The sequence below is a fragment of the Schistocerca gregaria genome, chromosome X (genome assembly GCF_023897955.1).
Source record: "Schistocerca gregaria isolate iqSchGreg1 chromosome X, iqSchGreg1.2, whole genome shotgun sequence".
NCBI classification, from domain to species: Eukaryota; Metazoa; Arthropoda; class Insecta; order Orthoptera; family Acrididae; genus Schistocerca; species Schistocerca gregaria.
The window spans coordinates 32,677,171-32,704,995 of NC_064931.1; the positions used below are offsets into that span (position 1 = coordinate 32,677,171).

A 27,825-nucleotide genomic window follows, 5' to 3' on the forward strand; every position below is an offset into this window, starting at 1 on the left:
AATACCAAATATGTGAAAACTGTCAATAATTGTTTTCGATGATACTCTCATTCTGTTATTGTTGAGAAGGGGTCTACTCTGGCATAGCAAAAGGAGGTGATAACTGATTGCATTCAGCTTTACATCATTAAAATAAGTGGTAATCTTAACAAGGTACAGCTTATGGCACTAATCTCTCTACATGACTCACAGTTCCCCTGATACAAAATCATGACAGAATGAAGATTTCCAAAAACTAAGTGGGGAAACTTATCATTTAATTAATAATGACAGTGACAGTGGCACTTCAAGAATCTGGGATAGTGACGAGGGTCATGTCAGAGGAATTTTTCACTGTCACAGCAGAAATGATACAATAGTGATGTCAGCTGAATATTTGAAGTGTGATGTTTACAATGGTTCAATTGGCTCTGAGCACTGTGGGACTTAACATCTTAGGTCATCAGTCCCCTAGAACTTAGAACTACTTAAACCTAACTAACCTAAGGACATCACACACATCCATGCCCAAGGCAGGATTCGAACCTGCGACCGTAGCAGGCGCGCGGTTCCGGACTGAGCGCCTTAACCGCAAGACCACCTCAGCTGGCCGTTTAAAAATGGTAAGAAGCTGACTAGCATATTTATAATTTAACAAGTTTTGACATTTTAATAGGAAGGCTATTGTCAGTAACTGAGACCAAATGAAGTTCACCTCAGAAATCTTGATCTTACCAAACAAAAGACATAGCCCTCACTGTGTGCAGTATTATTGCTTCAATACTGAGGTAGTTTAATTTCATATCATGTCGTCTTCCTCCCAGTACTGCCGGGCTTACATAAGATAAGTTTTCTCATACTGATTAACATGCATAATTTTAATTTTCCTTTGTTATGATGAAAATGTGCAGGCTGATCAGAAAATATAATAATAGGTTAATTATAAACCTAGCATTCTGTACCTCATAATGAAACCAAATTGGTAATAGCTTAGCTGTTGACATGGAAGCGGAGTATTAGATGTCACATTTATGTTAAATCATCGTGTGTTATACACCTCTAACAGAGTTCCATCTTTGAACAGATTAAAATTGGATTAATTCTTAAGATTTACTCTGTGTGACATGTTTACCTAAATTCAGTAAGTTCCCACATGTGAAAAATTCAGTGATGCCATTAGGAAATGCAGTTTCACATGCTTTCTGTATATAGTCATTTTTTTTATTCTAAATAAAATTAAAATCAAAAAACACTACAGCTCTTCCAGAACACAATTATGCCAGTTCAATCTTTGCACACTGAATAGTGGAGTTTGAGAGAGTTAAACAAAATGTAAGACTTTGTCTGTGTCCCATGTGGTATGTGATAATTCTGCTCCTCGCCTCCACGAAGTGTCAATCCTAAAGCTATTTTGGACAGAGTATAGTGTTTATTTGGAACCTAATAGAGTCACCATGTCAACTGAATGCCAGGAAAGGAGTAGTAATTTTGAACTTAGTAACATCAGCACATGGCCTGATGTAGAAATCAGGCATATATTTGACCGAAATCAGCATGAGACCTGTACTGTCCTCACTTACATTCAGAAATGATGCAGATAGAGGAGGAGAGGGCGGGGGAGGGGGGGGGGGGGACAAGTCTCAGATAAGAAATCACATTCTTAAGAGAAATGTAGTTACAAAACACATCTACTTTGAGATGGCTATTAAAATGAAATAAAGTATCTTCAAGACATTTGTTTGAGAATTTAATTTTAAATTTCTTCATAAATACAACTCCATATTTCTGTTTTATACTTACCAATCGTGAGTCTTTATATTTTTCAGCCTTTGCAGAACATGCTGCATAGTCAAGAAACTTATCATTGCACTTCTGTATCAATATTGATGGTCCTTCAAATAATTCCAATAGTGAACTGAGGGGCATAAATGTTTGCCTTTGTATCATACTTTCCTGGAAATAAACAAAACAAAAACTTTATAATAATATACACCTATAACTACTGTCTTCTCATATTGTCAACTCAGATAGTGTTTGTTACCAGCTAATACAAAAAGCTCTCAAGCAATTACCTTTCAATACAAACAGAAATTATTTGTGCCGATTAAAATATGCCTTTTTCAGATAGCTGTTCTTACAACATATTATGGCAACTGAAATGGGTGATGGTACATGATACATGAAGTATCCTTTGGTCATGTGGTGGACATATGAAAGTATGTTATGAATCAATCATTTATAACCATTTAAATGACAATGATAAAGGTATTGAATAATTAATACAATTAATATGAGCACTCTCTACATCTACACTCACTCTAGATCTACATGATTTCTCAGCAACTCACATTTAGATGTTAGTTCTACTTCTCAACCATTCCACTCTTCAATAGCCTGTGGGAAAAATGAACACCTAAATCTTTCCTTATGAGCACAGATTTTTCTTATTTTATCACAATGGTCATTTCTCTCTCAACGAAATATTTCAACATCTGTCAGAGGAAGATGGTGATTGACATTTATTGAAAAGATCTCAACACAATCAAAACGCCTTTGTTTTAATGATTGCCATACCAAACTGATCATTATAATCATGACGCTCTCTCTCTTATTTTGTAGTGATACAAAATGAGCTGCCCTTCTTTGAACATTTCATTGTGCTCTGTCAATACTATTTGGTAAGGATTCCATACTGTAAAATAATATTCCAGAAGAGGACAGACAAGTGTAGTGTAGACAGTCTCTTTAGTAGATTTGATGCACCTTCGAAGTGTTCTGCCAATAAAATACTGTTTTTGTTTTGCTGTCCTCAGAACAGCAGTTGAGCAGCAGAGCAGTTGAACGGAATGGACAGTGTCTTGAAAGGAGGGTATAAGATGAACATCAACAAAAGTAAAACGAGGATAATGGAATGTAGTCGAATTAAGTCGGGTGATGCTGAGGGAATTAGATTAGGAAATGAGACACTTAAAGTAGTAAAGGAGTTTTTCTATTTGGGGAGCAAAATAACTGATGGTGGTCGAAGTAGAGAGGATATAAAATGTAGACTGGCAATGGCAAGGAAAGCGTTTCTGAAGAAGAGAAATTTGTTAACATCGAGTATAGATTTAAATGTCAGGAAGTCATTTCTGAAAGTGGTGGCGGTGGTGGTTAGTTTTTAACGTCCCGTCGACAACGAGGTCACTAGAGACGGAGCACAAGCTCGGGTTAGGGAAGGATTGGGAAGGAAATCGGCCATGCCCTTTCAAAGGAACCATCCCGGCATTTGCCTGAAACGATTTAGGGAAATAACGGAAAACCTAAATCAGGAGGGCTGGAGACGGGATTGAACCATCGTCCTCCCGAATGCGAGTCCAGTGTGCTAACCACTGCGCCACCTCGCTCGGTTTTCTGAAAGTATTTGTATGGAGTGTAGCCATGTATGGAAGTGAAAATTGGACAATAAATAGTTTGGACAAAAAGAGAATAGAAGCTTTTGAAATGTGGTGCTTCAGAAGAATGTTGAAGATTAGGTGGGTATATCACGTAACTAATGAGGAGGTATTGTATAGGATTCGGGAGGAGAAAAGTTTGTGGCACAACTTGACTAGAAGAAGCGATCGGTTGGTAGGACATGTCCTGAGGCATCAAGGGATCACCAATTTAGCATTGGAGGGCAGCGTGGAGGGTAAAAATCATAGAGGGAGACCAAGAGATGAATACACTAAGCAGATTCAGAAGGATGTAGGTTGCAGTAGGTACTGGGAGATGTAGGAGCTTGCACAGGATAGAGTAGCATGGACAGCTGCATCAAACCAGTCTCAGGACTGAAGACCACAACAACAACAATGTCCTCAGAACATTTTATATGTGATGGAAACAATTTAAGTTGTTTGTAATTCTAAATATATAGTTTAATCGACAACTTTAAATTTGTGTGCTTTATTATGTAATCAAAATGTAACGGATTTTTTTTTTAGTACTTATATGGAGGACCACACACTTTTTATTTTACAGGATCAACTGCCACTTTTTCCCCCAAGCATCATTTTGTAAACAAGAGCATCGCCTTCACACAATTTAAGGGGGATCATGAGATCGTCCTCTAATCATTTATTTACATCACAAACAGAGAGCCTATCATGCTTCCATGAGGACCCAGGTAAACTTTTGGTTTCAGTAGATGACTTCTCATTAGTTACTATGAACTGTACCTTTCTGATAGGATATAAAGAATCTAGTCACACAGCTGAGACAATACTCCATGGGTCTGCAATCTGATTAGAAGCCAGAGAGAATTTTCTCTCTGCAGGAGAGTATACATTGACTTTAAACTTCTTGGAAGATTAAAACAGAGGGCCAAACCGGGACTCAAAACTGGGTCCACTGCCTTTTGTGAGCAAGTGCTAAAATGACCGAGCTAGCCAAGTACGACTCAAAATTTGTCCTCATAGATCTACTTCTACCAGTACATCATCTTTTATCTTCGAAACTCCCCACAAATTCTCCTGCATATCTTACAGATCTAGCAATCCTGAAAGAAAGGATAATAGCCATATCCCCACAGTGTCCTTGAAGATGAAGTACTGGTGCAAGTAAAGTTAAAAGGGTGGGGGTCTTGAGTTGTGCTTGTATAGCTGAGTCATTAGAGCACTTTCCCATGAAAAGCAAAAGTCCCAGGTTCAAGTCCTGGTCCAGCACACAGTTTTAATTGGCCAGGAAGCTTCCAAACAGAAGCCGCTTGTGAGGAATGGTGTCAAAAGCCAATTGAAAATCTAACTTGAGGTCCCCTGTTGATACCACTCATTATTTTGAATAGAGAGACAGCTGTATATCATAAGAACAATATTTTCCAAATCCATGGTGGTTGTGTGTCAACAGATTGTTTTTTTTTTTTTGGGTACTTCACTATGTTGCGGCACAGTACATGTTCCAAAATTCAACTCATTTTTGGTGAAAGTGTAGCTTAAAGTCAAACTTAAAGATATCACTGTAGCTGTTTGAAATGGTCACCATTAACATCAACATACAAACGATGCCACCGAACTGCAGCACGAACTACTGACTGCAACGTGTTCAGTTGGCTATTTGCACATGAATGTATGATGGATTTTCGAAGTTCATCCAATGTGCATGGCTTTTGTCGATAAGCGACATCCTTTAGTGTTCCCCACAGGTAAAAGTCCAGAGGAGTTAGGTCTGGGGAATGTGGTGGATACTCCACAGTACCTCTATGGCATCTTCCTGGTAGATTTTCGTTGAGATACGCCCTAACACGGTTTTGGTAGGGGGCTGGAGCACCATATTGTTGAAAGTAAACTTTTCCTTCTCCATACAAGTCTCAGATGGCAGGTAAAATGGGTGTCTGAAGCTTGTGATGGTACACTCAAGCGGTAACTGTGCCATCCAAGAAGAATGGCCAATCAAGCCCCAGTAAGATAACTCACGCCACACATTTATTCCTGGCAAATTAACGGCTTTGTCTATATGGACGTTTGGAGTTTTGGTGGCCCAGTAGATCCAATTGTGGTGATTTACTGTATCATTGAGTTTGAACTGTGCCTTATCAGACCACACAATCATCTCTGCAAACTCTTCATCATTGCGCACCATGTTAGTAAAGCACTCGCAGTACTCCATTCTCTATCTGGGTCATCCTCATTCATTGTATGTTGCAATCGTGGGATATAGCACTCCCACTTTGCTGTCTTCAAAATTCGCTAAAAACTTGAGCGAATCACTCCAGTTTCATGGGCACACTGTCTCACAGACTTCTGTTGTGAGCGAGTGAATTGTTGTAAAACACGATGGGAGTTAGCTGGACTTGTTACTGTTACAGGTCGCCCAGATTGTTGTTTGTGTAAATCTTTAACATAGTCTTCAGCTTCAAATTTGTCTCAAATGGAACAAATTGTTAAACGTGTTGGTGGGTCTGTTTGATACTCATTTTGCCATTGCTGTTGAACCTCATTAATGTTTTCATACAACTTAAAAACTGACTTCCTTTCATCGAATGTAAGCCTTGCGCCAGCCATGTTTACTCGAGTAACTAAGTGCAACTAAGAACAAAACACTGACTATCTGGTGACTGTCATCTGACAAAACGAAACAACACAATACAACGCTTGTGTGGTGATTGCCGGAACTACAAACTATTACACTACCAAAGATAAGACAACTCCGTCAATTAGTTTGCCAGTTATGGACTTTTAAACAGCGGATAAATTTTTTGGACCCCTCTGTATTAAAACCAACGTAATATGGGTCTATAACTTGGCGAATCAGTTTTACTTCCTTTTTTTCACACTGATGTGACATGTGCAACTTTTGAGTCTTTAGGTATTGATCTTCCTTTGGTTGTATATGACTGATGAAAATGGAATTATTTCCCAAAGGAACATGACTGACATACAATCTGGACCAGAAGATTTGCCTTTATTAAGTGGCATAAGTTGCTTCACTACACTTAGGGTACCTAAGGTATCTACCTCCATGTTACTCTTCTTGATTCAAATTATGGAACATTTACTGCATCTTCTTTGGTGAAAGAATTACAGAAAATCATGTTTTGTAATTCTGTGTTTAGTGACTTGGCTTTTAGTAACACTAAGAGGTTTATAATTGAAACAGTAACCAGCCACAAGTACAGTTTAATAAGGTTTATTTGAATAAACCATGGCCAATTTCGGATTTCCTACAAATTCATCTGCAGATGGTTGTTACATATTTCGTTGTTTTCTTGCTGGGACTTGGAGGAGGAGATTAGTGTTTAACGTCCCGTCGACAACTAGGTCATTAGAGACGGAGTGCAAGCTCGGGTGAAGGAAGGATTGGGAAGGAAATTGGCCGTGCCCTTTCAAAGGAACCATCCCGGCATTTGCCTGAAGCGATTTAGGGAAATCACGGAAAACCTAAATCAGGATGGCCGGAGACGGGATTGAACCGTCGTCCTCCCGAATGCGAGTCCAGTGTGCTAACCACTGCGCCACCTCGCTCGGTGCTGGGACTTGTTTGTATTCATTATGGGTTTGATGCACTAGGATAGACAAAGTTTTTTGTTCACTGTCTAGTAAAGTTTAGAAGTGATTTAGTTTTTATGACCTCTACCAAAGCATTTATGAAAAGGTTTGAAAGTCATTAAAACCTGCAATGTGATGAACGTGCTGTATGGTTCTTTGTGAGAAAATCACCCTCTGTTTATGTAGTTAATTTTAAAATCAACATATTTGTGGACGTGCACTATGCGACTGCTATTCAATTCACTGAAACCATACTCACGGCCAAACCTAATAGTACTACAGCCACAGTTCTCAAAATGTCAATTTTCAACAAAATAGTGTTTACTAGCACTGTTGTCCCTGATATGCAGTGAAGGTACTGACTGTATCTAGACACTAGTTTATTTTACATATCATCAAAACCTCTTTGGCTTTTCTGTCACATTTAAAAAAAAAAGAGTATTTACTGTGGAAACTATTAAGAGTACCTTGCATTGAAGCTCGAGCCAAGTTTTCAGCTTCTATAAACAGTCCAAATTTTTTGTTTTTTAAAATCTGGTAGGCTTTTTGCACTGCTTCTGCAACTTTGTCCTAACCTGTTGTGAGTACCATCTGTTTCATCTCATATTAATGTACTTGGTATAAACCTCTGAACTGCTGTCAACATTGTTTCTTTGGATCTGAGCCACCTTTTTTTCGATGCTTATATAGTTGGTATGAAAAGAGTGGAGATTGTTTCTTACAGGTGTGAAGTGAATTTTTATCTGCCTTTTTAAATAGATACATTTTAGCTTTTTTAAAAAATAGATGCAGATATTAGGTACTCAATCTTGCTCTAGCAAACTTGAAGTCACTACTTATTGTAGCCATCATGAGACACACTATTCGTTCAGAATTATTTGTTGCTAAAACTTCATGTGCTCTTGAACTAACTGATCAAAATAATTTTCACAGAAAGCATTTACTACAAATTTGGACAAAGTTTTATGCCTACCACAAAATCTGAACATTTATTTTCATTATCATTTCGAGGATAGATTGACATCATAATCAACTATGAGTTGGGTACCTATTCATGAGGAGACTCCAGTTGCCATCGTTCCTTTCAGCAACTATCTCATCTAAGTTAAAGGGAGAAGGGGGAGAATGGTGGGAGGAGGAGAAGGGAAAGGGGGAGAGGGAAGGGCGACACACACACACACAGAGAGAGAGAGAGAGAGAGAGAGAGAGAGAGAGAGAGAGAGAGAGAGACACACTTCAATTTCACTACAAGACAAACCACTTCTAACAGCTACAAACATACCACCACCAACTAAATTTCATCTATCACTTCTAAACACCATTAGGTCTTGTTAAGAACTTCAGTTGAAGTTATCTTCAGCTTTAGCCAGATTTCAGCCATACTTATTGGCACATGTCTTGCAGGGCAGCCTACATGTCAAGGGCTGGAAAACTGTTTCTGCTGCTGACATGTAGGCTGTCCTGCAAGATAGGTTGATTTGGCAGGCCAATAGTGTTCCCACACAACATTCCTGTCATGCATGGCAACCTATATGCCAGGGGCTGGGAAAAACAGGTTTTTGTCTGTATCTTCTGTCCTATTGTAGGTAGGAGCTTACAAATCCCACAGCACTGATACTTGTGAGGCCTGCTTTCTTTTTACCAAAGCTGGTTGAAATTGATCCAGCGGTTAGGGAGCAGGTCCTGGACAATATAGACATACACTCTGCTTTATATATACCTCCTCCTCTCCCATCTCTGTATCCACCTCTTCCTCCCCCCATCTCTCAGTCCACCATATCCTCCCACCTCTATCTGTCCACTCCTCCTCCCCATCTTTAGGTCCTTCTTCTCCTTCCTCTCTCTTGGAAGATATTGTCCTACCCCTCCTCCTGTTCATATCCTAAACCACTCTCTCTGTCCATCACATCCTACCTCTCTTCCTTTTCCATCTGCCCCCTACTCTCTACATCCCTGACCCCTGCATCACCCCTTACTCCTCCTTCTCCCTGTCCATCTCCTCCTCGGCATTCTCTCTCTCTCTCTCTCTCTCTCTCTCTCTCTTTCCCTCTCTGTCAATCTCCTCCTGCCTCAATCTCTATCTCCTGTTGGCCCCCACCCCTATCAATCTACTCCTGTCTCTTCTTCCTACATCTCTCCTCCCCAATCCACCCTTCTTATCTCTTCATTTCCCTTTCAGTTTTCTGCCTCTGTTGTGTAGGCTCTCCTGCATACCAAGTTTGGAAGGCAAGTTGATATGACAATACAACATGCCTATCACACATGATAGCCTGCAAGTCAGAGGTTGGAAAAACATTTCTTGCCCCTGACATGTTGGATGGCTTGCAAAGCAGGGCAGTAAGGCAACCAATTCTACCCCCATACAATCTGCCTGTTGCGCAAGGCAGCCTATATGGCAGGGGCCAAAAGAAACACATTTTTGTCCATATCTCTGTTCCTATTGGAGGTAAAAGGTTGATACTTGAGAGTCCTGCTGCTTCTGTGCCAAATTTTGTTGAAATCAATCAGGAGCTTTTGGAGGAGATCCTGGACATACATACATTCACTCTGATTTATATATATGATGGTCATAAACAGTCTGGAAAGATTGTAAGAGTGTTTAGTATAAACTTGATATGTTGTGGTATTTCCGAGTTAATCAGCATTGAGGTTAACGAATCAGGTCATTGCATACACAAATTTAAGCAGCCCACCAGATACAATTGGTGTCAGTTGTTCTTCCAGCACAGATGATAGCAAATGAGGCTGCCCAGCCTTTGGCTTGGCTTCAATCCTCACAACAAGTCTTGCTGCTGCTGAGTGGTGCTGATTAGGCATGGGCAATGGCCAGCTGTGGCCTGATGATACAGGAGCTGATCATGCTGCTTTCTGGATGTGGCCTCATTGGAGTCCTGGGCTACGACTTCCACTCCAAGTTCTCCTATACCTTTATCCATTAGAAAACGAAATGAAGAACATATTTGGTGACACCGTCTCTGGCGGGTCACTTGAATTGGCACTCGCAATGGTCTTCTTATTGGCTAACTTCGAAGACACACACACACACACACACACACACACACACACACACACACACACACACACACACACCACTCCACAGCCGATGTAGCCACATTCTAAGTGTAACGGACTGCCGGTCAATTAAGTAGATCCCAACATCTCTACACTCTATGAAACAAAACAAAGCATCCTCACAAAGTTGAAGAATCGGCTGAGACTCCAATTCAGACCTCCACTAAACTCTATACCAAAGATTCACATTTGATCCTCTCAACAATGCTGCAGATCGTAAGCTCTGCCTTTATCTTGCAGGCAAGACTGGCTGTCTTTACCACCACCTCCGATAGCTGCCAGAAAGGAGAAAGAATCTAGTCTGATCTGAAATGAAACACATCCTTCGTGCCATGAGCCACCACCTGCAGTTGGCTGCACCCTGTGCTTTTCACGTCATCCGGAAGGACCCATTCCACATCTGTGTTGCCGCCCCCCCCCCCCCCCCCCCCAAGAGGCACATAAAGTGCACACTTACTCTTTATCACACTTGTCAGCCATATCCATAATGGGCTGCATCACTTGCCTAACAATGGAGCTCCCGACCAATAACAATTGCACCCTCTGTGAATACCTAGACCCTGCAGGCTGAAACAGGGCACACGATGACAGATGGCTCAGGATCATTATCAGCAATAGGCAGTGACTGAAACCTGTGCCAGACAAATTGGGGTAGCACTTCATTCGTTTTCCTAACCTCAATGCAGGCAGCAACATCAGCAATCTCAGGACTAATTGAGGGTCATGAATATAGCTTGGATCCCCACATACAGCCACCCCATAGTGATGCCCATTTGCAAAATACTCAAGCTATTTTGCAAAATTGTTTACAGAAAATGACACTGTACATGCGTTGTGTTACGACAGTGAAAGGAACCTGTGACCACTGGAGGCAGTGCCACACGTTCCTCAAAAAAATCTTAACACAACACACACAAATGTCATATAACAAATGTAAATCCACCTGGTGATGGAGGTTTAAATCTTTGAAACGTGTTGTGGTGATAAATAAACAGTGACTGGTAAAAGTAAACTTGTTGTTTCATTTAATAAAATATTTTCACATTTGGAGGAGAAAGTTGGTAATTGAAACTTCGTGAGCAGATTCTGCTACAACGAAAAATGCCTTTGTTTTAATGATGTCCACCCCAGGTCCTGTATCATTTCAGTGATACTCTCTCTCCTATTTTGTGATAATACAAAATGTGCTACCTTTCTTTGAACTTTTTTGATGTACTCCATCAATCCTATCTGGTAAGGGTCCCACACCATGCAGCAGTATTCTAAAAGAGGATGGTCAAGTGTAATGTAGGCAGTCTCCTTAGTAGATCTGTTACATTTCCTAAGTGTCCTGCCGGTAAAATGCAATCTTTGGTTAGCCTTCCCCAAAACATTTTCTGTGTGTTCCTTCCAATTTAAGTTGTTCATAATTGTAATTCCTAGTTATTTAGTTCAATTTTCAGCCTTTACATTTGACTGATTTATCGTGTAACCAAAGTTGAACAGATTCCTTTTAGCACTCGTGTGAATGACCTCACACTTTTCTTTATTTAGGGTCAATTGGCAACTTCTGCACCATACAGATAGCTTTTCAAATCATTTTACAATTTCCAGAATGAAATTTTCACTCTGCAGCGAAGTGTGCATTGGTATGAAACTTCCTGAAAGATTAAAACTGTGTTAGAGCACTTGCTCGCAAAAGACAACGGTCCTGAGTTCGAGTCTTGGTCCGGCAATTTGTTTTGATGTTCCAATGACTTTATTAGTCAATAAACGGCAGCGTTATCTGCAAACAACCTAAGACACCTCCTCAGATTGTCTCCAAAATCATTTATATAGATAAGGAACAGCAAAGAGCCTACAACACTACCTTGAGGAACACCAGAAATCACTTCTGTTTTACTCGATGACTTTCCATCAATTACTAGGAACTGTGACCTCTCTGACAAGAACTCACGAATCCAGTCACATAACTGAGACAGTAGTCCATAAGCACAGAATTTCACTACAAGCCGCTTGTGTGGTATTGTGTCAAAGGCCCTCTGGAAATCTAAAAATATGGAATCAATGTGAACTCCCTTGTCAGTAGTACTCAATGCTTCATGTGAGTAAAAAGCTAGTTGTGTTTAACAAGAACGATGTTTTCTACATCCGTGTTGACTGTGTGTCAATACACTGTTTTCTTCGAGGTAATTCATAATGTTCAGATACGATATATGTTAAAAAATCCTGCTGCACATCAGTGTTAATAATATGGGCATGTAATTTGGTGGATTGTTCCTACTACCTTTCTTGAATATTGGTGTGACCTGTGCAACTTTCCAGTCTTTGTCGAGCGAATGGTTGAATATGATTGTTAAGTATGGAGTTTTTGCATCAGCATACTCTGAAAGGAACCTAACTGGTATACAGTGTAGACTAGAAAACTTGCTTTTATTAAGTGATTTAAGTTGCTTCACTACTCCCATAATTTACTTTGTCTTCTTTTGTGAAGACATTTCCGAAGGCTGTGTTTAGTAACTCTGATTTGGCAGCACTGTCTTTGATAGTATCTCCATTGCTATCACACAGAGAAGGCATTGATTGATTTAAAATGTTATTTTAATGCAGCAGACACTTATACGTGCTTTTGCACCTAACATCCCCTCATGTGCAGACATATTTCAAGATTTTGCTTGAGTATGATTTTGGTTTGTAAGTCATGCACATTTATATGTTTCCATCTCATGGATTTGAGGGTCATACCGATATCTGTGCAAACATGTCTACTATATTATTTACAATAGCTTAACCCAACTACTAAAACTCCACTTTTACGTAACATTTTAAAATGAGATTGAACACACACACACACACACACACACACACACACACACACAATGGTTTTAAATAGCACAAATAAAATGTAACAACTTAGAGAAATAATAATACTCACAAACTCCTTCCAGAACTGCCGACTTATAAGCCTTTGAATTCGGCTGAAGTCTTCAACTTCTGAATGTCTTTCTTGATAGAAGTAACTCACTGATTCACCCAAATTGCTATGTGCTGTTACCATTTCATGAATATGATTCATAAAAATCTCTACATTTTTCATAAACAGTCTAATAGTTTTTTCCAGTAGATGGAATTGTGTTTCATATTCTTGAAAAATAGGATCTTTTGTCTGCGAAAAGAAAATTAATCATGTCAGGCATGGAACAAAGATGAGTGAAGTGAGAAAATTTACTGCAGCACAGAACATGAGGCAGTAAGCAACAAGGCTAGTTTGTACCAGATAAAGTTGTACATAAGTAGCAAACTGTTTCAAAACCTTTTCAGGCTTCTGAGCTATTCTGTGTTCTCCTAGTCTCACCTTGAATATATGGCACAAATGTTGCTAAGAATCTATTATATTCAGATAAAGTTTATTTGCTGCATTAAAAACCAATGTTGTTATCCCTGTCATGGTCATCAAGCCAGTCTAACAATTATCTAAAATTTCTCTTTAAAATATTTTCCTATATTGTTCAAGTATAATTCATTGTGATTTACTTGTCAAGTAAAATTATCACTTCAGCAAAGGTTGTTTGTTTCCCGGAAATATAAACTGTTAACATTATGCCCTTTGATTCACACCAGACTACATCTACATCTACATCTACATGACTACTCTGCAATTCACATTTAAGTGCTTGGCAGAGGGTTCATCGAACCACAATCATACTATCTCTCTACTATTCCACTCCCGAACAGCAAGCGGGAAAAACGAACACCTAAACCTTTCTGTTCGAGCTCTGATTTCTCTTATTTTATTTTGATGATCATTCCTACCTATGTAGGTTGGGCTCAACAAAATATTTTCGCATTCGGAAGAGAAAGTTGGTGACTGAAATTTCGTAAAAAGGTCTCGCCGCGACGAAAAACGTCTATGCTGTAATGACTTCCATCCCAACTCGTGTATCATATCTGCCACACTCTCTCCTCTATAACGCGATAATACAAAACGAGCTGCCCTTCTTTGCACCCTCTCGATGTCCTCCGTCAATCCCACCTGGTAAGGATCCCACACCGCGCAGCAATATTCTAACAGAGGACGAACGAGTGTAGTGTAAGCTGTCTCTTTAGTGGACTTGTTGCATCTTCTAAGTGTCCTGCCAATGAAACGCAACCTTTGGCTCGCCTTCCCGACAATATTATCTATGTGGTCCTTCCAACTGAAGTTGTTAGTAATTTTAACACCCAGGTACTTAGTTGAATTGACAGCCTTGAGAATTGTACTATTTATCGAGTAATCGAATTCCAACGGATTTCTTTTGGAACTCATGTGGATCATCTCACACTTTTCGTTATTTAGCGTCAACTGCCACCTGACACACCATACAGCAATCTTTTCTAAATCGCTTTGCAGCTGATACTGGTCTTCGGATGACCTTACTAGACGGTAAATTACAGTATCATCTGCGAACAGTCTAAGAGAACTGCTCAGATTGTCACCCAGGTCATTTATATAGATCAGGAACAGTAGAGGTCCCAGGACGCTTCCCTGGGGAACACCTGATATCACTTCAGTTTTACTCGATGATTTGCCGTCTATTACTACGAACTGCGACCTTCCTGACAGGAAATCACAAATCCAGTCGCACAACTGAGACGATACCCCATAGCTCCGCAGCTTGATTAGAAGTCTCTTGTGAGGAACGGTGTCAAAAGCTTTCCGGAAATCTAGAAATACGGAATCAACTTGAGATCCCCTGTCGATAGCGGCCATTACTTCGTGCGAATATAGAGCTAGCTGCGTTGCACAAGAGCGATGTTTTCTGAAGCCATGCTGATTACGTGTCAATAGATCGTTCCCTTCGAGGTGATTCATAATGTTTGAATACAGTATATGCTCCAAAACCCTACTGCAAACCGACGTCAATGATATAGGTCTGTAGTGAAATGGATTACTCCTACTACCCTTCTTGAACACTGGTGCGACCTGCGCAATTTTCCAATCTGTAGGTACAGATCTATCGGTGAGCGAGCGGTTGTATATGAGTGCTAAGTAGGGAGCTATAGTATCAGCGTAATCTGAAAGGAACCTAATCGGTATACAATCTGGACCTGAAGACTTGCCCGTATCAAGCGATTTGAGTTGCTTCGCAACCCCTAAGGTATCTACTTCTAAGAAACTCATGCTAGCAGATGTTCGTGTTTCAAATTCTGGAATATTCCATTCGTCTTCCCTGGTGAAGGAATTTCGGAAAACTGCGTTCAATAACTCCGCTTTAGCGGCACAGTCGTCGATAACAGTACCATCGGCACTGCGCAGCGAAGGTATTGACTGCGTCTTGCCGCTTGTGTACTTTACATACGACCAGAATTTCTTCGGATTTTCTACCAAATTTCGAGACAATGTTTCGTTGTGGAACCTATTAAAGGCATCTCGCATCGAAGTACGTGCCAAATTTCTAGGCTAAATCATCATCAGCAAAGCTACTCTGCTAATTAAATCATGCCACAGGTTCACTGTACTTCTGAGATGGAGGGCTCTTGGAACCGTGGCCACAAAATGGAGCTCTGGTGTTGTGAGTTGCCACCATGAGAACACACTAAATGACTTAGTCTTCTTTACCTTTTCACTTCCCTTCTCCTCTGAGATGGGTCTATGGGTCTGCAGGTACAAGAGTTACATCCCCCCACCTGCCGGCAGTCCTTAACGTGGTAATAAGAAAATAAAGAGATATTGTTTCTTTTACTGAACACGTGTATGTTGTAAGCCCACTCTGTTTTTAAATTCTGACTACATCGCTTCCCAATAAGTGGGTAATTTACAAAACTTGTCAAGTTCAGTTGTCAATGTATACGGTAAACTTGACACTGAAAATCCAAAGCTACTGAAAACCTACAGCCATTGTACAAGGAGCAATGAGAATGTTGTAATAGATTGTACTCCACATGAAAAGCCACAACCTCCTCCTGTGCTTGTTTAATCCTGCAGATTACTGTTATCAAGTAATGTTGATCACTTAAGATCACATGATCATCCAATTGAAATAAAGAAGAGCAGTGAACAGTTAAGTAATACAATTTTTTCAGAGGGACAGCCATTGAATTACTTTAAAGTTCAGAAGCTAGTGTAGATGATGACCAGTGCGAGTCATACTGTAAGGCAGATAATTCTTTGGGTCTGCCTGTATCTGAAATCCATTCCACTGCCTGTACCTGAAATTCATTACACTCTGAAAAACTACATTGCAGCAAAGCTGCTACACCGCCTTACAGAAAAACAAAATCAGCACAGTGCCTCATGATGTAAAGAAAAGTTTTAAAGTGTGACCTCCTGGCATTTGATTAGGTCTATTAAAAGCCAAGGAAACTAGGTTTGTTGCTATGAAATTCCAAAGAAGTCATAAAACATACTGTAAATGTGTAAATGAGCAACTGCTACAGTCCAAAAACCTGGGTGCAAAAGACCTCTATATTGTGTGCCCAGATAATCTTGTCAGCACCAAATATCCCAAGTGATGTAGCTGGCAATTAGGTCCCTTCAGTGTGAGGGACCTGTGTGCCTGCTACACCCATGGGTATTTGGATCTTCCTACCTGAGTAATTGTTTTTGTTTTTCTGAGCTCCAGAGAGGAGAATTTGCTTTCTAACATGTTCCTGCATCCGACCAGAATCCTGGACTTAACTTCTGGTAACATACATCCCCCACCCATCTTTCATTATTATTATTTATTATTTTATTATTATCATTATTATTACTTTCCTTTCTCAGATGTTATGTCTGGTTAAAAATGGAAAGTGACACGGACCTTGATCAAGCATGACTTCCTTTTAACTGTACGGTATATGTTACATTGCATTTAGAAACTTTTGGGTAATTTAACATGTATCAATAATTACAGATTTCAAATAAAGATTCCAAGACTTACCAAGCGGGAAAGCGCCGGCAGACAGGCACATGAACAAAACACACAAACACACACACAAAATTACGAGCTTTCGCAACTGGCAACTTCCTGACGAAGCAACTGCCAGTTGCGAAAGCTCGTAATTTTGTGTGTGTGTTTGTGTGTTTTGTTCATGTGCCTGTCTGCCGGCGCTTTCCCGCTTGGTAAGTCTTGGAATCTTTATTTTTAATATATTTTTCCCATGTGGAAGTTTCTTTCTGTTTTATTTACATCGTCATTAATTACAGATTTCTGTAGTTGTATATATACATTTGGATGTAGCTGTATTGTGTTGATGTGCTGGTGGATATTGTGTGGTATGACTCCTGTAGTTGATAGTATAATTGGTATAATGTCAACTTTATCCTCATGCCACATGTCCTTGACTTCCTCAGCCTGTTGGATGTATTTTTCAATTTTTTCTCCTGTTATCTTCTGTATATTTGTTGTATTGGGTATGGATATTTCTAACAGTTGTGTTCATTTCTTCTTTTTATTGGTGAGTATGATGTCAGGTTTGTTATGTGGTGTTGTTTTATCTCTTATAGTGGTTCTGTTCCAGTATAATTTGTATTCATCATTCTCCAGTACATCTTGTGGTGCATACTTGTATGTGGGAGCGTGTTGTTTTATTAGTTTATGTTGTATGGCAAGTTGCTGATGTATTATTTTTGTTACATTGTCATGTCTTCTGGTGTATTCTGTATTTGCTAGTATTGTACATCCGCTTGTGATGTGATGTACTGTTTCTATTTGTTTGAAAAGTCTGCATTTATCTGTTGTGGTATTGGGGTCTTTAATAATATGCTTGCTGTAATATCTGGTGTTTATTGTTTGATCCTGTATTGCAATCATGAATCCTTCTGTCTCACTGTATATATTGCCTTTTCTTAGCCATGTGTTGGATGCGTCTTGATCAATGTGTGGCTGTGTTAGATGATACGGGTGTTTGCCATGTAGTGTTTTCTTTTTCCAATTTACTTTCTTCGTATCTGTTGATGTTATATGAGCTAAAGGATTGTAGAAGTGGTTATGAAATTGCAATGATGTAGCCAATATATTTATATGAGTGATTGCTTTGTATGTTTTGCTAGTTTCTGCTCATTCTATAAAGAATTTTCTTAAATTTTCTACCTGTCCATAATGCAGGTTTTTTATGTCAATAAATCCCCTTCCTCCTTCCTTTCTGCTTAATGTGAATCTTTCCGTTTCTGAATGTATGTGATGTATTCTATATTTGTGGCATTGTGATCATGTAAGTGTATTGAGTGGTTCTAGGTCTGTGTTACTCCACTTCACTACTCCAAATGAGTAGGTCAATATTGGTATAGCGTAAGTATTTATAGCTTTTGTCTTGTTTCTTGCTGTCAATTCTGTTTTCATTATTTTTGTTAGTCTTTGTCTATATTTTTCTTTTAGTTCTTCTTTGATATTTGTATTATCTATTCCTATTTTTTGTCTGTATCCTAGATATTTATAGGCATCTGTTTTTTCCATTGCTTCTATGCAGTCTCTGTGGTTATCCAATATGTAATCTTCTTGTTTAGTGTGTTTTCCCTTGACTATGCTCTTTTTCTTACATTTGTCTGTTACAAAAGCCATATTTATATAATTGCTGAATACTTCTGTTATCTTTAGTAATTGGTTGAGTTGTTGAGTTGTTGCTGCCAATGGTTTTAGATCATCCATGTATAGCAAATGTGTGATTTTGTGTTGGTATGTTCCAGTAATATTATATCCATATTTTGTATTATTTAGCATGTTGGATAGTGGGTTCAGAGTAAGGCAGAACCAGAAAGGACTTAATGAGTCTCCTTGGTATATTCCACACTTAGTCTGTATTGGCTGTGATGTGATATTATATGAATTTATTTGGATATTAAGTGTGGTTTTCCAATTTTTCATTACTATGTTCAGGAACTGAATCAATTTAGGATCTACTTTGTATATTTCCAATATTTGTAGTAACCATGAGTGGGGTACACTATCAAAAGCTTTTTGGTAATCAATGTATGCATAGTGTAGCGACCTTTGTTTAGTTTTAGCTTGATACATCACCTCTGCATCTATTATCAGTTGCTCTTTACATCCTCGTACTCCTTTGCAGCAGCCTTTTTGTTCTTCCTTTATAATTTTGTTCTGTGTTGTATGTGTCATTAATTTCTGTGTAATGACTGAAGTTAATATTTTGTATATTCTTGGTAGGCATGTTATTTTGCTGGGTTTGCTGTGTCTGCTTGATCTTTAGGTTTCAGATTAAGTTATTCCTTGTGTAAGTGTATCAGGGACTGTGTACGGGTCTGCAATGTAACTGTTAAATAATTTAGTTAGATGTGAATGTGTTGAGGTGAACTACTTTAGCCAGAAATGTGCTATTTTATCTTTTCCACGGGCTTTCCAATTGTGCGCAGAATTAATTGCTCGGGTGACTTCATGTTGCAAAATTATCACTTCAGGCATTCGTGGTACCATCTTGTATATGTGTGTTTCTGCTTGTATCCACCGTGCATGTCTTATGTTGTACCGGGTTTGACCATATGTTGCTCCAGAAGTGTTCCATGTCTGTTATGTTTGGTGGATTGTCTATTTTAATGTGTGTTATCTATTGTCTGGTAAAATTTCTTTTGGTTTGTGTTGAATGTTTGGTTCTATTTCCTTCTACTTTCACTTTTTTTGTATCTTCTAAGTTGTTTGGCCAATGCTTGTAATTTCTGCTTCTTTTCATTATTATTATTATTATTATTATTATTTTTATTTTATATATACAGGATGTATGTACATAAAGTCCAGGAATACTCTCAATTACTTATTGCACACGGACTAAACATTGTACAGATGTCATACATATTGCACTTTGAAGAGAAACTCTGAAAGTTTTTGCAAACATTCAATATGCAAACCATGAGTGACCTGGCAGATGTCAATATGGTAATCGAATTCTTGCCATACCCATGCCAGCATGACACGATCGACTGTGGCTGTCACTTCCCGTATTCTCTCCCGGAGCTCTGCTACATCACGTGGTAGATGTGGTACATACATGAGATCTTTAATGTGTCCCCACAGAAAAAAGTCCCACTCTGTGAGATCTGGTGATCGGGAAGGCCATTTAATGAAACAGCTGTCACTTTCTCTAGCACGGCTGATTCATCGATGTGGCAGCTCCGTGTTCAGGTACAAACAAACTTCACAATGAAAATGGGGTGGAGCCCCATCCTGCTAAAAGATGAATGGAGAGTCCAATTGCATTTGAGGCATCAGCGATTGCTGCAACATGTCCAAGTAGGAATATCCAGTGACAGTGCTCTTGGCGAAGAAGAATGGCACACATACAGTTTTCAATGTGACAAGGTACAAAAAACCATTTACCTTTGGGGAATCATGCTCAAATTCAATGCACTCGTGTGGATGCTTTGTACCCCAAATTCAACAATTATGCCTGTTCACTTTCCCATTAGTGTGAAAAGTGGCTTCGTTGCCAAAAATTAAGCGATCAACAATGCCACCACCATCCTCATTCAATTGTTGCAACTGCAAACAAAACTCAAGACACTTGTCTTTGTCATTGTCATTCAGCTTCTGCACTGGCCCAATTTGAATGGTTTCATTGACAGCTTCTGTTGCAGGACTTTCCACACTGTCATTGGAGCCATTTCGAGTTCACTGGATGTACGACACACCGATTTCTTTGGACTCCCTATGAATGTCTCTTATACGCGCTCCACACTCACTCCACTCACACTGGGACATCTGCTTCTCTTTGCTGGGCATAAGCAACCTGTCATAACAAATTTGTTGTGCCAGTGGTAAATGGCCTTCCTTGATGGTGGTTTCTTACTATACTTAGTTCCTTAGTTCTAAACATCGGCTGAACAGCTGTAGTGCACTTGTTTTTGTTGAATTCCAACACACAGAAAGCTCTCTCCATACCTGAACTCGTCATGTTTGTGATTAGGTCTGACTATTGGCAAAATTACTAAACTATGCTGTGGCGGTATACACAAAAAAAACTTTTAGGATTTCTCTTCAAAATGACATATGTATGATATCTGCACACTGTTTGGTTCTTGTGCAATAAATAATTGAAAGTGTTTCAAGACTTTATGTACACCCTGTATTATTTATTTACTCAGTTATTTTTAATAATTTTTTATCCCAATCACCCCCCCCCCCCTCCCCCACCCATCTCCCCCCTCTTTCTCTCTGTTTTCCTCCCCATCTCCTTTTCAGTTTTTAGTAGCACTCTTCATTTTACTTCTTGCTTCTCTTCCTCTATCTCTTTTTATTTCTTACTCTGCCCCTATACCATCTTTGGGCTGATGCTGGCTCAATGCTTACCAATATACTCCCTTGTGCGTCTTACTCTCTCAGACACCTCTCCCTTCCATCCTCACAACAGGTGGGTCCTTTTCATCTTGGGGTTGAGGATTTTACCCTCACCTTAATCTGCAATCTCTCTCTTTTTTTCCCTGAATAGTTCTGAAGGCTTGGAATACTAACCACCCCGCCTCCTCCAATAATACCTAAATAAGCTTATCAATGGTACTGGAATTTCGCACACTGAAGGTAAGAACTGGAGAGCCACTCAGTCTCTCTGCAACTTTAAAGTTACATTCAAGATATTTCATGACTTTCTACCCTGCCATCATACAGCCCAAAAGTTGATCACTTCATGGTATTCACAAATGACACACGAGATAAGTATCTTCTCAAGAAGTTCATTAGCAGAAACATTTTCACAGCAACTTTCAGTCTAGGAAATAACCGATGGAAACCTTATTCCCTCTAGCACCATAAGAGCTTTCGGTAAACTTCTGAGATATTCTGATAATAAATTAGCACTATCGACTGAATAAGTACACACATTTGAACAACATTACGCATGCATATTAGTACAAGAGAGATCAGCACATACGGCAACTAGGTCATATGACTGTGAATCACTTAAGTGCTGGTAGTACCAGACAGGAAACTGTTTTTCACAGATGAGTCGTGCATGACTTGTGATTCACATGGTGAATGTGATGATCTAGGTAATTGCACAGAAGCTGAATTGTTGCAAAATTAACTAAATTTGGGGATCATGGAAGTGCTTCAAGTAATGACCCTGCTATAAGAGACATTTGTGGACACTTCTGTGTGTACAGAAAGATTTCATTCTCAGGAGTGTCCCCTATTGGAAGAAATAGTCTCAAAAAACACTTGATGAACATTACCTAGATTATAATTTTGCTTGTACTGCCTTGTGTTCCTCCAGCAATGCATGTAGGTGTTGGTTCTTTGACTGGGCACAGTGCTGTTAACCCATATTATAAAGCAGTAAATGCTACTGCTGGGAAATGTGAGGTGTACAGACATAATCACCAGCATGGAAAATACACTGCCTGACAAAAAAGTCAAGCACCCAGAATACATGGTTGGATGCTATGGAACAGTGAGCTGGGACCACCAAACCTACTATCCTAGCAGTCATTAATTTTTTTCTGCTCATTTTCCACTTCAAATATAGTATTTTACGTACTGTGTATGTAACATACATTTGAATCCTTCAGAACATTAATCAGATGGTGCTTCATGTAAATTCATTACTCAGACAACAATTATTTACATGCTGATTACAATTTAAAGTGAGCTGGTCAGTCATGTTGAACATATTGATGCATATCACCACAAATCTATGACCCCTGCCTTTACAGTTTTACAGTCCCACATACACTAAACACTATGTCAGCCATCTTTGCATTTGTTCAATAATTGAAATAGGGAATGGTGCTGCAGTCCTCTACTGTAAATGAGTTTTTGAAAGCTAGGTTTAAAATTTCGGCATTCTGTTTATCATCATCTGTTACATTACCCGTACTGTCAGCAAGCAAAGGTATTGAATTATTTGTAGCGTTCATAGATTTTACGTACCACCAACATTTTTTGGGGCTGTTTTTAGAATCTGCAGATAAAATATTGCTTTCAAATTTATTAAAAGAATCTCTCATTGACCTTTTGACAGATACTTTCATTTTGCATGATTTCTGTTTGTCAGCAGGGCAGTGACTACGTTTAAAACAACTGTACAAAATTCTCTGCTTTCTCGGTAACTTCCTAATGTTTGTTAAATCAAGGAGGATCCTTTCCCTCCCCTATATTTTTGCTAGGCACATATTTCTCCAGCATGTGGTGGACAATACCTTTAAATTCCAACCAAAGATGCTCAGTACCTTTGTGTCCCATAGTGAATGCTTGGAGCTGACTGTGAAGATATTCATTAATGACACTTTTATTTACTTTCCCAAACAAGAAAACTGTACGCAGTTTCTTTTTCTTTTCTTTTCTTTCTTTTTTTGCAACTTCCACTGACATAGAAGCCACAATGACATTATGGTCACTAATACCTTCTTCTAGATTAACTTCCTCAAAAAGATCAGGTCTGTTTGTTGCCAAGATATCTAATATGTTGCCATCTCGAGTTGGTTTTCTAACCAACTGCTCGTAGAATAACTTCACACGAGTTTTGCTTCTGCCCCCTGTGATAAATGTGTAATTTTCCCAGTCAATGGACACCAGATTAAACTCTCCACCTATAACTAATGGATAATTTAGATATTTATTTCCTATGTACTCAAGACTTTCCCTGAAACATTCTGTGACATTTGTTGCAGATGCTGGTGGTCTATAAAAACATCCTAATACAATGGACACTCCTCCTGTGATTGACAGCTTTATCCAGACTATTTCACAGTCCGGTCCAGTATTGATCTCAACTGCGTTTAAACATCTTTTAACTGCAATGAACACACCAGTTCCCATAGCATCAGTCCTATCCTTCCTAAACATTGTCGAATCTGAGTTCAAAATTACACTGCTATCTATGTCTGGTTTCCACCAGCTTTTGGTACCTAATACAATATTGGCAATACTACCGTTTATTTCGGAGAGCAACTTGGGGATCTTGCTACAGACACTTAAACAATTTACTAACATGAGATTAAGCATATTTAAATACTTTGGAATGACCTGTTAAGGTGAACTACCAATTTTTACAGTTGGCACACCCACATCATTGTCATGAAATTTTAATTTTTTCAGGCTAATGGTTTGTTTCCCGTAAGGAGGAACCTAATCTAAAAAAACTTATGTGCACGCCACAATAACTGTGCTACCCATGTAGCTGCTTCCTATGTGTAGTCCACCACGAATCTATCAAGGGGCATCCTACAACCCCATAATGTAGGTTGAGGAATCTACAACCATTTTCATCACAGTCGACATAGCCTCAGGTTTAGATTCTCCACTGGACTCCAAACCAGAGGACCCCAGTCTACCCTGAGTACGATGCTGTAAATCGTCAGCTTGGCTTCCACTCCTCAAGAGGTGGAGGCCCTCTACGCCAATTTAGCCAGCTGTCGAAAGGACCTAAGGATTTCCTCCGAACCTTGACGATTGGCATCGTTGGTGCCGACATGTGCAACAATCTGCAGCTGGCTGCAACCTGCACACTCGATAGACACCGGAAGAGCCTCTTCCACATCCTGGACAAGGCCCCCCCCAACAAGCACACCGAGTGAACTTTGGACTTCTTCCCCGCCCTAGCCATTATGTTCCTTAGGGGCTCCATGACCTGCCCAACATTGGAGCTCCCAATAACTAACTAATCCCTATCCCACGTGCCTGTCCCGAACTTGCTAAAGGAGTGGCCACTATCCTGGCAGAAGGTGGATTCTCAACCAGCTCAGCCTCACCCCCCACCCCCTGAACAGATTGCGCACTGAATCTATTAGCAAAGTGCATGGGATTTGGCATGAGCCTGCACCCCCCATGCAGCCTTTGCCTTGAGGCTCGAGACCTCGACACAGTCCGCCACCCACACTGAGGTGAGAGTGGGTGGAATGGCTCAATCGCATCTGAGGTCGGCTCAGTGACAGAGCTGTGACATCCATCCCCCCCCCCCCCCCCCATGCATATCTAGTACAGCAGAGGCTGCCCCAGGCACCCCATACCCACCACACATCAAGGTGGCACTCTGGAGCCTGTTGACTGTGGCCAACAAAGCTTCCAGCTGTGTTGCGGCTGTGTCTAACTCCTCCTGATCTGCACACAACAGACACAGTCCATATCCATCTAGCTAATATGTGGTTTACTATAAGAAACTTAAGGAAGCCTACTGCCACACAAGGTTAACAGCTACACTCTAGTTGGCAAAAAGGACACTCAACGATGAAAAACAATAAAAATGTATGTTGGAAGCTAGATCTGGCGCTTATTTTCCTGCTAGGGGGCTATCTAGTGAATTCTAAAAAAGAAAAAAATAGCGACCTACAGTAATGTGCTAGAGGTTATCTAGTGAATATTATTAAAGAATTAAACATTAACCTACAGTAATCTACACCTACTGATTATCCCTCATATCTATAATATAAGCAAACATTTACGTACACGCAAAAATGACCTAATAAAACTATAAAAACTGCTACCTTCAATGTATCAAGTCTAAATGACACTAATAAATGTAAATACTGAGTATTGTTCACTAACTTAATTGATAATCCCACATATCAGACATCAGTTAAAAATGTAAACAAACGTTTGTGCAGTCTACATATACATTATGTGATCAAAAGTATTCATACACCTGGCTGAAAATGAATTACAAGTTCATGTCACCCTCCATTGGTAATGCTGGAATTCAATATGGTGTTGACCCACCCATAGCCTTGATGACAGCTTCCACTCTCGTAGGCATACGTTCAGTCAGGTGCTGGAAGATTTATTGGGGAATGGCAGCCAATTCGTCACAGAGTGTTACTCCTCATATCATTGTGCAGGTATCCATCACGTATGACTTCAGTTTATGGCTGGTAGTGACTGAGGGAGCTATGATGCACAATAGTACATCAGGGACATCCAGCATCCTCAAGCAGGAGAGATCTCAATATCAGTCAGTGAGGCCTGGCATGAAGTCAACATTCCAAAGGTGTTCTATAGGATACAGGTCAGGACTCTGTGCAGGCCTGTCCATTATAGGGATGTTATTGTCGTGCAAACACTCCTCTACGGGCTGTGCATTACGAACAGGTGCTTGATAATGTTGAAAGATGCAATCACCATCCTTGAATTGCTCTTCAGCAGTGGGAAGCAAGAAGGTGCTTAAAACATCAATGTAGGCCTGTGCTGTGATAGGGCCATTCAAAACAACAAGGGGTGCAAGCCCCCTCCATGAAAAACACGACCAAACCATAACACCACCGCCCACAAATTTTACTGTTGGCACTACGCCCACTGGCAGATGACGTTCACCGTGCATTCACCAGACTCACACCCTGCCATTGGATTGCCACATTGTGTACCATGATTTGTCACTCCACCCAACATTTTTCCAGTGTTCAATCATTCAATGTTTACATTCTTGAAACCACGCAATGCATCGTTTGGCATTTACTGGTGGGATGTGTGGCTTATGAGCAGCCACTCGACCATGAAATCCAAGTTTTCTCACCTCCCGCCTAACTGTCCTAGTTCTCACAGTGGATCCTGATGCAATTGGAATTTCTGTGCGATGGTCTGAATAGATGTCTGCCTATTATACATTATGACCCTCTTCAACAGTCGGCGGTCTCTGTCAGTCAACAGACGAGGTTGACCTGTACGCTTTTGTGCTGTATGAGTCCCTTCACGTTTACACTTCACTATCACACCGGAAACAGTGGACCTAGGGATGTTTAGAAGTGCAGAATTCTCGCATACTGACGTATGATATAAGAGACATCCAGTCACCTGACCATGTTCAAAGTACATGAGTTCCACGGAGTGCCCCATTCTGCTCTCTCATGATGTCTAATGACTACTGAGGTCACTGATATGGAGTACATGGCAGTAGGTGGCAGCATAATGCACCCTATATGTAAAACTTATGTTTTGGGGTGTGTCTGGATACTTTTGATCACATAGTGTAAATGTGACTCACTCAGTCTGTTAATTGAAAACAGTGACTTGTATTATCTTTCAGGAATACTCAATGTAAATATTATAATTGATCACATCTGACCACCACATGGGAGCATCACCGTATTTTCCACTAAGTACATCGTAATCCATTCACATCTCTGCCTACTATTTGAGAACAAGTAACAGATGCCCTGAAACATTGTGTGTCAGCCTGCACCACTGGGTGGAGACTAGCAGTGGCTGGACTTGGGAATTATCACTCGTGCATACGCTGCTGTTAACACCCTATCACAAATGGCTGCATCTGTAGTGGTTCCGTGACTGAGAAGCTGGGACTGCCAATGAATGGCATCACATCGTGTTCAGTGATGAACCCGAGTTCTGCACTACCCCAGATCACCAGCACTGGCGAGCATGGTGGCAATTTGGGGGGGAGGTCCCTTGCTTCCAATGTTTTGAAGGGCCACATAGGTGTTACTCCTCATATCACTGTGCAGGTATCCATTGCGGATGACTTCAGTTTATGGCTGGTAGTGACTGAGGGAGCTCTGATGCACAATAGTACATCAGGGAAATCCAGCATCCTCAAGCATTACCTCTCCAACCACAGAATTGTGGTGTCATTTTTCAACAGGAAACATGTCTCTATGAACTGTCTGCATGATGTTGAGATACTCACACAGCTTGAAAGATCCCCAGATCTATCCCTGAAAGAACATATGTAGTACCAGTTTGGAAATCAACTCCACCTCAGTGCCTGTATCCACGATATAAAGGAACAATTACAACAGCTGTGAGCCAGCTTTCCTTGGAAGAGGATAGAATAGCTTTATGACACCCTTGCTAAAAAAAAAAAAAAAAAAAAAAAAAAAAAATCTGTGCAAGCATCCAGACCAAAGAGGGTGTAGTCACACACTACCAAATGGGCCACGTTCTTTGTA

General features: G+C 40.0%; 1 protein-coding gene across 2 annotated transcripts in view; it reads right to left on the bottom strand.

Annotated features, from left to right (window-relative positions):
• LOC126299570 (dynamin-binding protein-like) overlaps window positions 1-27,825 on the bottom strand; it is a 226,270-nt gene that overhangs the window by 82,222 nt on the left and 116,223 nt on the right. For both annotated transcript variants that reach the window (XM_049991569.1, XM_049991570.1), the window contains 2 exons: window positions 12,964-13,194; window positions 1,780-1,932 (listed from right to left, as the gene is read on the bottom strand). In XM_049991569.1, the coding sequence (XP_049847526.1) occupies window positions 1,780-1,932; window positions 12,964-13,194 (384 nt within the window). The remainder of the gene's footprint in view (window positions 1-1,779; window positions 1,933-12,963; window positions 13,195-27,825) is intronic.